At 38.5% G+C, this 15,380-nt stretch overlaps 1 protein-coding gene across 13 annotated transcripts in view; it reads right to left on the reverse strand.

Annotated features, from left to right (window-relative positions):
- The window catches only part of TPST1 (tyrosylprotein sulfotransferase 1), a 58,155-nt gene that overhangs the window by 21,026 nt on the left and 21,749 nt on the right, over positions 1-15,380 (reverse strand). For all 13 annotated transcript variants that reach the window (XR_510090.4, XR_510086.4, XR_510088.4 and 10 more), the window contains one exon: positions 7,296-7,494. Coding sequence is in view for 4 of the 13 variants with exons in the window: in XM_005283415.4 (XP_005283472.1) it covers positions 7,296-7,494 (199 nt within the window). In the remaining 9 variants the exon portion in view is untranslated. The remainder of the gene's footprint in view (positions 1-7,295; positions 7,495-15,380) is intronic.

Genomic DNA, 15,380 nt, shown 5'->3' on the forward strand with positions numbered 1-15,380 from the left:
AGGTTTCTCTTAACCTTAGCTTGTGAATAAATAACTTTTCACAAGTTATAATCTGTTCCAATTAGCAATATGGACAAATGGGTTTTAGATATTAAAAGGTGAGTGGGCATTACTATTCATGAAGACAAAAGCCCTCAGTCACCAATGCAAAACCCCAAACAGAAGAAGTCACTGGAGCAGCAAAGCCCCCCCTCTTCTAACAACATAAGTTATCACAAGCATGAAGTAGAGAGGTAATTCTTATTACAAGCAGCTGTAATTATTTTTCAGCAGGTACCTCCAGGGATAAGCTGTACTACTTAATTTAACTACTTGCATTCCAACAGAATCAAAATCATAAGGCAAACTTAAAATCCCAGTGTTTGGGTTAATCAGCATCAGATTCTGTTGCATCTTTTGTTTATTCTTCAAAAGACAGCAAAGTATATGATAACCTGACATGTCAGTCATCCTGGGACTGTTTCCAGAGCTTGCTTTTTAAATCCACCCCAAGTATTTTGCATAGGATATCTGTAGCACTCTACTCCTGCCAAACCAGGGGCAAAAGACTGAGCTCAAAACTCAAATTTGGCAACCAGGCCAGCCAGCTTTAAAGATTACAGCCCTTAAAGTTAGGGAAACTAGGTTTAAGTCTGGTTACTTACACAAAGGAAATGAGCTAAAGCCTGAAAGTTAAACCCTATGCATGACGGAATAGAAAAAATGAGCTGCCAAAGTACAGTAAAGGCTTTTAAAAAAAAAATGTAATCTTGAAGCAATTGTGAACAAAATTGATTTACAAACTATAATAATGTCACAACCTATCAGTACTTGATAGACTTTTCTTAAGTGATAAAGATAAAGAAAGTCTATTTACTTAAAACGGGGTACCAGCCTTCCAAATAATTGCTTTTTACTGAATGGGGATGCCTTTCACACCTAAATCACTAAGCCCTTGTTTAAATAAGACATGGAGTTGGGTTAACACCATTCTAGCAAGAACCATAATTCATTACACAGCTACTATCATGAATTTCTTGGCTAATGTAGCCAAGTCTTAAAAGTAATTCCCACAGGCCACACTGCATACTATTTCTAACAACAAACAGTATTTCATGTTAATTTCATACTAAACAACAGAGTAAGTTGTGTATATTAAGATATTTAGAGTGTGTTTATGGAATATTTTCTAGATCACCAAATTTTCACAATTTTATTGTTATTTATGATTTACTCTTGAGAAAGCCAGGAAAAACTTCGGGAGAAATTTTCCTTCAGTATGATATTACTGAAACCATTACCATCTAATCTATGTATAAATTCAAAAATACCACTTATTCAGATATGTAAATGGCCAGGTTTATAGACTATGCTTCACTTATTTTATAAAAGAAAAAGGTTCTTCCTATCAATTTGGAGACTGTACAAACAATCCACACTGATTACCTAAATATTTACATGTAAATGCCTTTTCATCTTTAACAAAATACATTGTTTCACAAATTTTCACAGTAGTCAAACATCTTCCTGCTTTCCACTAAGCTCCGAATTTGAGGAATATAGTCTTCTGATCTGCAAATCTGTAACTGGCTTACTTTTATGCCATTTTTACATTTTTTAGTCAGACAGACATGCATACATACATTGTATATATGGAATATATCTCAGTATTCTAATATACAAGTTACACTTTGCAGTTAAATTGCTTAAAAATAAAAAGTGACGAGCCTTAGGAAAACCATGAGGCAGGCCAGAAAGGCAAAGAAGGAAATGTGAGATAGCAAATATATATGACAGAGCATGAGGGATTGGTCTTTTTAATTATACTAATTTAATTTTCTGCTAAAATGCACATAAATTGAAGAGGTGGTCATTTAATTTCAGTGTTCTAGTAATATGAACAGTCCATTCTAGCTCTGCTCTTGGAATTGAATTTACTTACTGCCTTATTAGGCTTCAGTTTAGGGGGGATTATTCCTTACAACACACATTTAAATTTAATATGCAAATAAAACCACAACTACTACTCAGCACTGGTAGCTGTACTCCTGGTGGAGTGAACAACTATATTTATGAGAAGTTTGTGATTTGTTGCCTTATAAGTAGGACCCTGCCAAATTCACGGTCCATTTTGGTCAATTTCATGGTCATTGGATTTTTAAAATCATAAATTTCATGATTTCAGCTATTTAAATCTGAAATTTCACAGTGTTGTAATTGTAGGGGTCTTGACCCAAAAAGGAGCTGTGGAGGGGTTGCAAGGTTATTGGGGGGGGGAAATCGCAGTACAGCTACCCTTACCCACTGCACTGCTGCTGGTCGCATTGCCTTCAGAGCTGGGCAGCTGAAGAGTGGCTGCTGCTGGCCGGGAGCCCAGCTCTGAAGGCAGAGCCACCGCCAGCAGCAGCACAGCAGTAAGGATGGCGTGGTATGGTATTGCCACCCTTACTTCTGCACTGCTGCCTGCAGCGCTGGGCCCCTCAGTCAGCAGCTAACACTCTCCAGCCATCCAACTCTGAAGGCAGCAGTGCAGAAGTAAGTTTGGCGTGGTATGGTATGGCATTGCCACCCTTACTTCTGCACTGCTATTGGAAGGGCGCCACCTTCAAAGTTGGGCCAGTATTGCGAGGTATTTACGTACCAGATATGCTAAATATTCGTATGCCCCTTCGTGCTTCAGAGGACATGCTTCCATGCTGATGACGCTTGTTAAAAAAATAATGTGATAATTAAATTTTTGACTGAACTCCTTGGGGGAGAATTTTATGTCCCCTGCTCTGTTTTACCCGCATTTTGCCATATATTTCATGTTATAGCAGTCTCGGATGATGACCCAGTACATATTGTTCATTTTAAGAACACTTTCACCGCAGATTTCACAAAACGCAAAGAAGGTACCAATGTGAGATTTCCAAAGATAGTTACCGCACTCAACCCAAGGTTTAAGCATCTGAAGTCCCTTCCAAAAATCTGAGAGGGCTAAGGTGTGGAGCATGCTTTCAGAAGTCTTAAAAGAGCAACACTCTGATGCGGAAACCACCAAAAAATAAAATCAACTTTCTGCTGGTGACATCTGACTCAGATAATGAAAAAGAACATGCGTCGGTCTGCACTGCTTTGGATCATTATCAAGCAGAACCTGTCATCAGCCTGGATGCATGTCCCCTGGAATGGTGGTTGAAGCATGAAGGGACATATGAATCTTTAGCGCATCTGGCACGTAAATATCTTGTGATGCTGGCTACAAAAGTGCCATGCGAACACCTGTTCTCACTTTCAGGTGACACTGTAAACAAGAAGAGGGCAGCATTATCTCCTGCAAATGTAAACACACTTGTTTGTCTGAGCGATTGGCTGAACAAGAAGTAGGACTGAGTGGACTTGCAGGCTCTAAAATTTCACATTATTTTATTTTTAAATGCATTTTTTGTACATAATTCTACATTTGTAAGTTCAACTTTCATGCTAAAGAGACCGCACTACAGGTTTTGTACTGGGTGAATTGAAAAATACTACGTTTTTTTTTTGTATAGAGCAAATACTTGTAATAAAAAATAAATATAAAGTGAGTACTGTACACTTTTTATTCTGTGTTGTAACGGAAATCAATATATTTGAAAATGTAGAAAAAAATCCAAGAATATTTAAATAAATTGCACGATTAAGCTTTTTAATCGCTTGACAGCCCTAATGTGTTTGTTCTATTATTACCTATTTACATTTTCACAGTTGCGGGAAACTATGGAGGGATCAGACAATTATTTAATGACAGTAAACACAGATTCTACAAGTTAAAGCTTTATAACCATTAAAACACAAATTGTCAACATCACATGTCAAAATATACTAAGTAAATATCCTTACATCAAACTCTAATAAGGTCTCAAGCAGCATTATTTTTACTTCACATATCTGTAAATTTAGATAATCATCAGTGGAAACATTTTTCATTGGTTTGTATGTGTATGGTGAAATCAAAGTTTACAGTCATTTACTGATAAAAAGCTAATCCTTCCAACCCTAAACAACTGCTTCAGCTATTCTATAGTTTATTATGAATCCATGATGTCCCAGGAACAGGTAGGGTCAGAGGGCATGGCAAATTGTCACCACATAGGATTGTATCTTCATCAGTAGGTCATACAGCTAGTGGTAGACCTGGAAGTCCACATCTCAGGCTGGCTGCTGGGATGACCAGCAACTTTTATGATCAATGGAGGAGCACGAGATAAGTCAAAGGGCATTGTGTGGAACTGAGAAGTGATTCCCAATTGCGAAGTGTAGGAAATGTTGGTGGCATGGAAATGTTGAGATTTGTGAAGCATAAGACAGCTTGAGTGACAGAGAGTAGGAGGAGAGTCTGTTTCTTGGCTCAAAAGTGCCAACATCTCCATTCTGAAGTATGTTTTGCATATTGAGAGATGGAGGATGGAATGGATAAAACCTTAGGTTCTTGTCATTGCCATGAAGAATCTAGCACAGAAATCAGTGTCTGTTTCTTTTGATGACATTGGGAATATTGCTCCAAGAGAAAGATTACTTTGCTACAGTCTAGAAAGCTTCATTTTTTAAACAGATAAAGAGACAGCAGGGATAGCTCTTGAAATTCCTTCTTTAAAAATCTTGAGAGCAGTTTCATTCACAGTGGTACTGACTCAGATTTAAGACAAAAATTCTTAAGCCTACCTGCAAGGGGAAATAGTACACCTGAGCTACAAGAGCTTCATTATCTTACAAAAATAAATAAATAAAAATTCTTCATTGAGAGAGTCTCTCCGGTTAGTTTTGGTGAGGAATTTCCTGGCTCAGGTGGATCAAAAGGCTTGGCAAAACTGGAAATTCTATTCAGGTTTGAAGAGTCCTTTAGGGCCTTTGCTAGGAACTTGCCAAAAAAGTTTCAGTCCAAAGGGTTCCAGAACCAAGTTCTCTGGAAGTAGGGTCTGTATCAAAACTTCAGACCCAGGCATCACGTAAAGCCTGAGTGTTACAGAAGAGAGATCTGGTGACATCATGAGAGGCACTATAAGGGAAAAGATTAATCATCTTGATTGAATCCATCTTAGTTTTATTTCTACCTCTTGATTTCCATAGGACCACTGTTCCCAAGAAGGATCATATGATGGATACACCTGTTTTGTGATGGGGGTTGGCAGATGAGAGACTGGATTGCTGGTTTGGCTTTCTTGAAAATGGGTCCCAGGGGTGCAGATGATGGAGATGTCATCAACATAGCACAAGTACAGTAGGGGCATATGGGGATGAGAGCTGAGGAAGCGTTGTTCTAAGTCAGCCATAAAAATGGTGGCATACTGTGGGGCCATGCGGTCCCGCTGACTTGAAGGTATAAATTGTCTCCAAATCTGAACAGTCTCTACGCACAAGAATAAATGGACACAAATCTGACATCAGGAATCATAACATTCAAAAAACAGTAGGAGAACATTTCCATCTCCCTGGTCACTCACTAACAGACCTAAAAGTGGCAATTCTTCAACAACAAAAACTTCAAAAACAGACTCCAACATGAAACTGCAGAACTGGAATTAATTTGCAAACTGGACACCATCAGATTAGGCCTGAATAAAGACTGGGAGTGGTTGGGTCATTACAAAACCTAAACCTAATTTCCCCAATACTAATTTCCCCCTACTGTTACTCACAACTTCCCGTCAACTGTCTGAAATGGGCTACTCATTACCATTTCAGAGGTTATTTTTCCTCCCTTGGTATCCTGCTGTTAATTGGATTGTCTCGTTAGACTGACCTCACACTTGGTAAGGCAACTCACATCTTTTCATGTATTTATACCTGCTCCTGTATTTTCCACTCCATGCATCTGATGAAGTGGGTTCTAGCCCACAAAGGCTTATGCCAAAATAAATTTGTTAGTCTCTAAGGTGCCACAAGGACTCGTTGTTTTTGCTGAAGAGAAGACTCCCAAATGATGATGTAGAAGATGAGTTGAAATTACATGAGGAAAATGTGAAACCAAACACAGGAATCGAAGATATAAAGAGGACTGAAATCAATTGTTCTCCACATGCACTGAAGATAGGACAAGAAGTAATGGGCTTAATCTGCAGCATGAGATTTAGGATAGCTACTAGGAAAAATCTTTCTATCTTAAGTGTAATTAAGCTCTGGAAGAGGCTTTCAAGGGAGGTTGTGGAATCCCATCATTGGAGGTTTTTAAGAACAGGTTGGATGAACACCCGTCAGGAATGGTCTAGGTTTACTTGGTCCTGCTTCAGTGCCCTGACCTGGACTTGATGACCTCTTGATTCTATAAGTCCCTTAATGTTGTAAACAGGACCCTGCTCAACCACTGAATTAGCTGGGAATCTACTGTTAGGCTTTGGACTTCCCTCATGTTTCTTTAAGTGTTTCCCCAAAGCCCCACTCCTTGCCAGTCAGATCAAACTGGAGCGAGAGGGAAAAGTTGGCTAATAGTTCTGTGGAAAAACAGCCCTCAGAGCGAGAGCGAGCCTAAGGAAATCTCTGCCACTGAGCTTGGAGAGTTTCAGGAGCATCTTCATTTTGCACTTCATCCCACAAAACAATAAAATGCCAATAGGAGAAAGGAGAAAAGAAACTTCTTTCCTGCCTCTGAGACATGGAAAATGCAAAAGAAAACAAGATACAAAGCAACCCCAAGCTTGACAGAGCAATAGATTCCCATGATACAGAAACAAATGGTTAATGAAGAACAAGAGTTTTTAAAAAATCTCTGTAGTTTGAGCTGTAAAGAGGAGCTAGAAATATTTATATCCATGAATATTTGTATCTGAGCAACCTAAAGCAAGAGTATTTCATTCTCCTGTTTTGCAGATGAGTCCCTAAGGAGCTCAGGAAGGATTTTCCTCCTTCCCTTAAGTATACTCAGTTAGCTAGATGCATCATGGGACGTGGGAGAGTGATTCACCTTGTCTAAAACCATTGGGAGGCAGAAGCAACGGTCTGATCTGCAATGGTAAATCTTATAGTCTTATAGTCTTACACACTTTCCTATAATACTCAGCATTGAAGCTCTTTAACAATTCCTTGCATGCCAGTATGTTGAAGGTAGCAATGAAGGGGGTCATTTTCAAAAGCATAATGGGCTGTTAGGCACCCAAGTCACATTAAAAGTCAATGGGAGTTGGAGGCCTAACTGTTCATAGTGCCTATGAAAATCTCCTCCAAAAGCTCTTTTAAAGGTTGCAGTTAGGAAAACAGTAAATTACTGTTTTATAGTCCACGTTAAAACAAAATCTCCTCAACATTTCTTTCATAATGCACTTTTAGCCAACTAGATTTCATATACAAAAATACCTTACCCGTCGTGTGTTTTCAAGAACTTTTTGATCTGGCTTTCCATAATTTGGTGGATTGGCATATGGATCGTAGCCAAGTTTCGCTAACATTGGTGCAATGACTGGCATGTCTTGTAGAACATCTGAAGGTATTTTCCCAACCCATTTGGACAAAGCTTCCACATTGACTGGTTTGATTACTTGATCTGTAGATCTTTCAACTCTGCAAAAAGAAAAAAGTAGTTAAAATTTTTCACCCAACCAGTTTTTACTGTATAACTGGCATTAAGATCTTTAGGTCTTTTTATAATTGCACGTTTACATAATGTTAGGAGATAAGGCATTGCTCCATACATACACAAGGACAGCAAGAAAACAGGGAAAATCGGGGTTTGTTTATTTTTTCTCCTGGACTGTAAGTAGGACTCAGAAGGATTTTTTTTTTTTAATCTGGTGTTACCCGCTCTTTTCTATGGTCACTTCTTCCTTGGATAAGAACATGTACAACTCAGCTTTTTATTATGGGTTTAGGAAAACTGACACACTATGTGCTAATAAAATGCTGACTCCCAGCTATTTAATATACGGTCTGCAGCGCAGACTGAATAGTTCTAGATTCTACCATGAAGTAAAATACTTTGATTCATTTTCCAAACTTTCTTCCCAATTAGAAAAGTACACAGCTCCTTAGATAAAAACGAACAGGAGTACTTGTGGCACCTTAGAGACTAACAAATTTATTTGAGCATAAGCTTTCGTGGGCTACAGCCCACTTCTTCGGATGCCTAGAATGGAACACAAAAGCTTATGCTCAAATAAATTTGTTAGTCTCTAAGGTGCCACAAGTACTCCTGTTCTTTTTGCGGATACAGACTAACACGGCTGCCACTCTGAAGCTCCTTAGATGTTAGTATTCATCTTTTTTCTGTGAAAACAGGTTAAAATCAAAACCTTGGCACAAAAAGTCCCTCGGGAGAGATTTAACTCCTGTACCATAAGTAATACCACATGGTATGTCATCATACATCTGCAATTCCAACTGAATAGCTAAACATGTATGGGAACTATTGCTAAATACATAGCTGTCATGTCTGCCTACAGTCATTGCACTACCTGTACCTAACTTACTGATGTAAAGCATTTTAAGCATAAAAGGCTCTACCCTAGGCTCTAATACCTAGCTCTTGTTACAGAAGTTTTCTTTGGTAGATCTCAAAGCACTTTACAAAGACAGTAATCATTACCATCCTCCCCACTTTACAGGTAGGGAAACTGAGGCACAAGGCGGCAAAGTGATTTGCCCATGATCACTGCATAGGCCATAAAACCAAGTTCTAGTCTACATTTAAATACCAAAACATAAGAACAGTAGCCAAACTCTTGCTCTGTTAAAAAGACCCCTCCCTACCAGAACAAACAGGAAACAATGCAAGTTAATGAAGCATGGAGATTCCAGGTAAGACTCAGCAATTAGTAACTGACTCAGAATTAAGACAGCAGATATCTCCTGAGAAAAATAAAGGGAAATTTGGTGGAATAGTCCCTGTAGTTTCAAGCTAGGGGGTCAAAGTGCCATAGGGTGACCAGACAGCAAATGTGAAAAATCGGGACAGGGTGTGGGGGGTAATAGGAGCCTATATAAGAAAAAGACCCCCAAATCTGGTCTGTCCCTATAAAATCGGGACATCTGGTCACCCTAAAGTGCCATAACTTCATTGACTTCAGTCACTTTACAACAATGATGAGCTTATCTAATTAACCTGATAATTGTGAGAAGAGAGTGAACAGTTTTTGCCTCATAGGTAATGATTATAATTACTGATTCATAAGCAGCTAGTTGACTTTGAAGATGTCTGGTGTGGAGAAGTATTCTATTAAAATTCCCAATTTTCTGGAGTCCAAGGTCAAAGTTTTCAAAAGCACATGCCTAAAAATGAGACAACTAAATTCATACTTAAGCACCCAAATAAGTAGTTTGATTTTCAGTGGTGCTGCTCAACACTCAGCACCCCCACAGATTACAGTGAAAACTAATGAGTATCTACTGATTTCAGTGGAAGCTATGAGAATCCCTTCTAGTTTTGAAGTAAGCCATCACAAAGGGATACCAGTGAGAAACAGGTTGGTTTTGGTCCTCCTCTACCTTGCTGCAGTTTTAAATGGAGTATTGTACACTAGTTTCCCCATTTTGAGAATCATTAGAATTGATTTTAGGAGGACTGAGATGGCAAAGCAAATACAGCACAAAGCGTCATGACATCAAAAGAAGTCTGCAAGGATGGGACAATACCCAAAAGATGAGCACAACCACTGAAGTTGACTCTTACTAGCATTACACTTTTGAAGGTTCTCAGAGATTTAAAGACTGAGGGGGAAAAAAAACAGATCAAATCTGAAATGTGCTTCTCAAAATTAGCAAAGATTGACTTGTCTTTGAACTCTGATTCTAAACAACAAGAAGCGTTGCAATAAGATCTATGTAAATCGGATTGGCTAATAATTGTTTGTTCAACACCATGATGGATCCCCAAACAGAGATCAGGCCCCGGAGGGCTACTGTAATATAAGTAACATATAGGGCACTTAATGAATGCCCTGCACATAACAAACAGCACTTCAAACTTAAAAGAAAAAAAAATCCATGTCCTGCCCCTTGCCTTTTTCATCATTTACAGCAACAACATCAGCATAGAACATTTCCTGGCAGTTAACAACAGCCTCGGGTTAATGCTAGAAGCACACTAGCTCCTCCCAGACAGTGATTAATTCCCAGAAAATACTGTACCAAATTTGTTTTTACTTAAGTAAACTATGTCTCCACAGAAAAATATTTAACACAGGAAAAAAAGGACAAGACCAGGAAAAGAACCGTAGTCTACAGCATCTGAGCAGGAAGTCATGAAAATGAGAGAGGGAGAACACACACACACACACACACACACACGCACGCGATGGCAGTTCTAGGTCCTACTTTAAAAGTGCAGTAAGATCTGAGACAGTGAAACAGCTGACATGTAATCCAGCGCTAACCACAAGCACTTCAGTCTCTGCATGGCAATAACCAAGAAAAAAAAAATTGATCTGCAAACAAGAATATTCCAGTATTATTTCTGCCTACTTAGCTATTTTCACAATAACCCTAAAAAATATTTGTTTAAAAAAAAAAAAAAAAAAAAAAAACCCTTGTCAAATCCTCCTTGAAAAAGGAATGGCATTTCTTTGCATTTGTGGTCACCACAGCTGTTTTCAGTTAGGTGGCAAATGCCAGGGATATATTAACAATATTCCTTATGGCTAGACTACTACATACTACAATACATTCCTTAAAAGCCATGCTGGCTATTACTTCAAACCGCAGAAGATTCTGTGCTACCACAAATCCTGCAATATACATCTTTAAAGGCCTTTTAACATTATCACTAGTTAGAAGCCAAACTGAAATAAAATACTATTCCTGTTCTCTTAATAATAATAATGAGGCTCCAGCAGCATCAGCATAAGAAACTGAAGAATGAAAATGAAGATTATTAAGCAAATGCAGACAAAGACTAAGACACCCATAATCACTGCCCACTCAAGGCGACAGTGGAATCAAAACCAAAAGTCAGAATATTAATCAGATGTGTCTCCTATCCTGAGTTACTACTAGTAGAGTGGAGCATGGAACTCAGCCAAAAACTAGGAGGGGAAAAGAAGGTGAAGGCAAAACGTTCTTGCCCCAGGATTCTGCAAGCCACTTATCTGAAAGTGACCAATTATCTGTGTGAGAGAAACAGCCTTCATGAGAATACAGGCTCTATATAAAACTGAAAATCTTACATGAGTTTCATCTTCAGACATTTTAAAGTAAGCTCCTTCTAGCATGGTGAAGTTTCAGGACATAACCTATGTCACTGTAGCCCAGTTCTATAAACAGGAAGATTAATGTAAATTTGTCATAAGTTCCAATTTATTTCCTATTTTTTTTGCTGGGTGAATAATTGCTAATTGAACTTTCTGTAAAGTGATGATCTGTCATCAGGTTTTTCACCCAAATAAAAGTGCACCCTCTTCCTCAAAGTGGCTTTATGTCCAATTTCCGATTTTTGTGGGGGGGACGAGGCACAGAATGGGGATATCATGGACTTTCAGTCTCTGGGGTATGTAAAACCCCAAACACTTTGTTTAAATGGGACTTTTCTGGAATTGACAACTAGCTAAAAAGGACTTAATTCTAACCTGATTGGACATGGTTACATGGCTCCTTGGTAGGCATTGCACCTGACTTTTCCAAAGATCTTGGAGAGAGAGGCTACAAGGCTCAGTAAGTGAAGTTCACAAGCTATAGGAATCCAGGATATGGGCGAGAAGGTTTGGCTTTCGGGTTGAAAACCCCCCTAAGGGAATACTGAAGCTCCAGAACTCCAAGACTGATCACCTGAGAAAGAGGAAGTCACAACATCAATGAAGAGGCTATGTCAGCTTCTGAGCAGTCTCTCCGAAGAAAGCCTGCTCTAGCAGGAAGAGCCCCACTGGTGTGCATTCCTGCACCATGTAGACAACGCCGTAGACTCCTTCAATACAGAACTGTTACTTATCCTTCAGTAACTGGTTCTTTAACACTATGTTGGTGTACATTGCACTGCAGATATGCATGTGCCTCATGCATATGCGATTGGAGTCTTGAATAATGGCATCGAGGGTGCATGAGTGCTCTGTACTGCCTCGTGCTCCTGCCTGCAGATTGGGAGCCTCCCTCCCAATTTAAAGCTTGTGTTAGCTTCCTTTTATCAGCAGAAATATGGGACTTTTTGGATCCCACAATTAAGAAGCAATGTTAGTGAAGTAACAGAATGAAATGGAAACCTAAAATCCGAAGGCCACGACAGTAAACATAATTTGCTAATACACAGGCAGCTATGATGCTCTGATTTACTCCAACTCAATCAGAAGGTTTAGGATAAGGAGATGGAGTGTGCAAGATTTTGCAATTCAGTTATAATTCCAGAACAATTATCTAATACTAACAATTTGGTTTTGAGCCAATTCTTAAGTGGAACAAAAGTTAATTACTGCCAATTTACAACCCCACCATGCACTCAATTTTGGTGCAGTGGTACATACTGTGAAATATCCTGATAAGCGAAAAGGGTTTAACAGTACATAACACAATGTTGTAATAAAAAAGTATATCAAACCATGACATACTAACTTTGACTTATGAGGAAAACACCTGTTAAAGAGGCCATATGAAAGCCTTTGTAATAATCAAGACCACATGTTACCAGTTCCATCTGTGTTGTTCTGGCCAAGAAAATATTCCAGTAAAAGACCACTCAATGCACAAAGATATTGAAGTTTGATCGGTTTGTTCACTACTAACATAATCCATTGGTCATTTTTTTAGGAACAGATGGTTAGTCATTACTGGATGTGATGCTTTATGAATAAGATAACGGGGCTGTTGAATAATAGCTAGAAGATAAGACAAAGGAGAAAAAGCACAAACCTATTTACAGATACAACAGAATCAATCAAGGAAACTACTATATTCTAGAGCATTACCAGACAACTGTTTGAAATATATGGCCGAACTGAAGTAAGAGTGGGGTTCCATTTGTGCATACAGCCTCATTCTGTGAAGGATCAGAAACTCCCTCCTTATGGAGAATAGAAGGGTAATCTCAGTTATGCTACCTAGGTACCAACATCAGAAAAGCCTGCTACAGAGAACACATGCCCGATATTTACATCACTGCACTGACCAAAAAATTTTAAAATGAGAGATAGTAGGTAATGTTAATACTGAATGAAATCAAACACTTGAGAAAGCCGTTATACTTCAACAATTACAATGGAAGATATGCCAAGGGAAAGATCACAATTTATTATACTCAGTATTTCACTGTACAGGAAAAAAGCCCATAAAACTAAATACAATTGCAAATGGCCAACAGAACTGTATTGACTTGTTTTACTTCATTTAAGTAAACAGGACTCAGATTAACTTACTTTTTATGATGTGTTTATTGTTTCAACTACCTTCAAATGGCACAACCAATGACATGAGTAAACGGGATCAAATATCACATCAGATAAGATTGATCATTTAGTTTTGGGGAAAAACATTGAGCAATAAACTGTTTGGAGTTTAATATTGTAGACTGCTTGATTGGGGATCCAGGGTTTTTTAATTGTATTTTATACATTAAAATAATTTAATATTTTATTTTGAACTAGTGATCTAGTAGAGAGGGAAGTTATCTGAAGAATTAGTGATTAGCTACAGGGAGCTGGTCCCACCCTGCCATTGCCCGAAAGGCTAGGTGGGGTTTATTACTTCAGGCGAAGTCACAGGTGGCAGTCTACTTTTGTGTTCTGGCAGCATTTTGACATCTGCACCAGCTCAACCTATTACAAATATGTACACAATTCACAATCCCTTGTGGAGAGATGTGAGAAGGGAGAACACCCATGCAAATGTTTGAAGTTACACATTAAATGTTTGCATTAACTACACCCCTCTGAGCAAATGCTCAATAAATGTTGGTACACAAGAACAGCCAAACTGGGTCAGACCAAAGATCCATCTAGCCCAGTATGCTGTCTTCCGACAGTGGCCAATGGTGCCCCAGAGGGAATGAACAGAACAGGTAATCATCAAGCGATAAAGTATAAATACTTCATAAGAAACAGGGTGAAGAGGCATAGTACTACTCCCAAAAACAAAACTAGCAATAAAAGCCACACCGGAGCCTTTTTTTTTAAATAAATCAGTGCAAGGGAGATAGAGAAATCAGAACTCTTACATTAATAAGTAGTAATCAATCCCTGCACAGCACACTGAAGTGATATTGCACATAAAACTGATTTGGATCCTCCCACATTTTTTAGGAGTGTCCAATTTATATTTTCTGATGGAATAATATTTTTTAATGACTACCTTTATAGTAAAATTAACACTGTGGAGACTAACAGCCTTGAAGACGCCAGTGTTCTGATGGTTTGTTAGTTTTTGTGACTCAGGCAACTTACTGTTGACTCAAAGGCATTATAGCGTATCAGAACAAACAGAGGCAGACCTGAAAAATCCAGTTACTTCCCACGGTTCCAACATAAGCAGGGACTCATTAGAAAGCTGTTTGTTTTCTATTTCTAAATACTTATGAGGCACTTAGGTACCAATCTCATCTTTCCCAATCCCTGTTTCCGAACTAACAGTGTATCATGTGAGGACTTCTTCCCAGTTCATTATCTTCCATCCCATTGCCACTTCCCATATCTAGCTTATTCCTCAGACCAACAGGGCTTTTGCATACTTGTATAGCCATCTTTCCAATCAACATGATAACCCTTTTTAATAAATAAAAGGGTTCATGTCAAAATATCTCTGCTCTTATATTTTAAAAAAAAAAGTATTATCCAACCTTTTAGAGTGTAAGCAATCTGGGCCACAGGCTGTCATTGATTATGTCTGTACAGTTCTTAGCACAATAAAGACCACAAGCAAATTGGACCTGAGACACTACCACAATATAAAATGTTCATTAATGAGGACAATCAAACATATGGGCAGTGGCACAGAAGAGTGAGTTTCTTTGCATTAAATCTTCACTTGCCACAAAGGCAACCATTTCCACTACAGCAGCATCAGTACCCTGATATTTTACCGGGAATGCCAGAAATCAATATAAAGTCTTTAGTTCAGAGTGGGTTTTAAAGACTGGCTTAGGGATCTAATAAGTAGCCATTCATAGCTGGTTTCCAATTTTTAATATAAAATCACTTGGCTTTAGGTTTTTGAAGAATTAATTAGTGTAAATGATTTTGCCTGTTGGCTTACCCAATTGTTTAGGTTTAGCATTTATCCTCTCCAGTGTTCAGTTAATCTTACTAGTTTATTTGAATCAACTGAAAAAAGTAGTGTTCCTACTCACTGTGAGAGGAGCTTTCTTCTTTCTTTCTTCTACTGTAAGAGTACTTGAGCACAGACAGGCAGTCATACATTGTGGCCAAGAAATTTAACTGGGCACATCCCACAGCTAGGACATCACTTTTTAATACAAAAAGTAACTATTGTCCCTCTGGCAGTCTAACAGAGATGACATAATATAGTAAAAGCTTTGCAAT

This window comes from Chrysemys picta, chromosome 19 (assembly GCF_011386835.1).
Source record: "Chrysemys picta bellii isolate R12L10 chromosome 19, ASM1138683v2, whole genome shotgun sequence".
Taxonomy (NCBI): domain Eukaryota; kingdom Metazoa; phylum Chordata; order Testudines; family Emydidae; genus Chrysemys; species Chrysemys picta.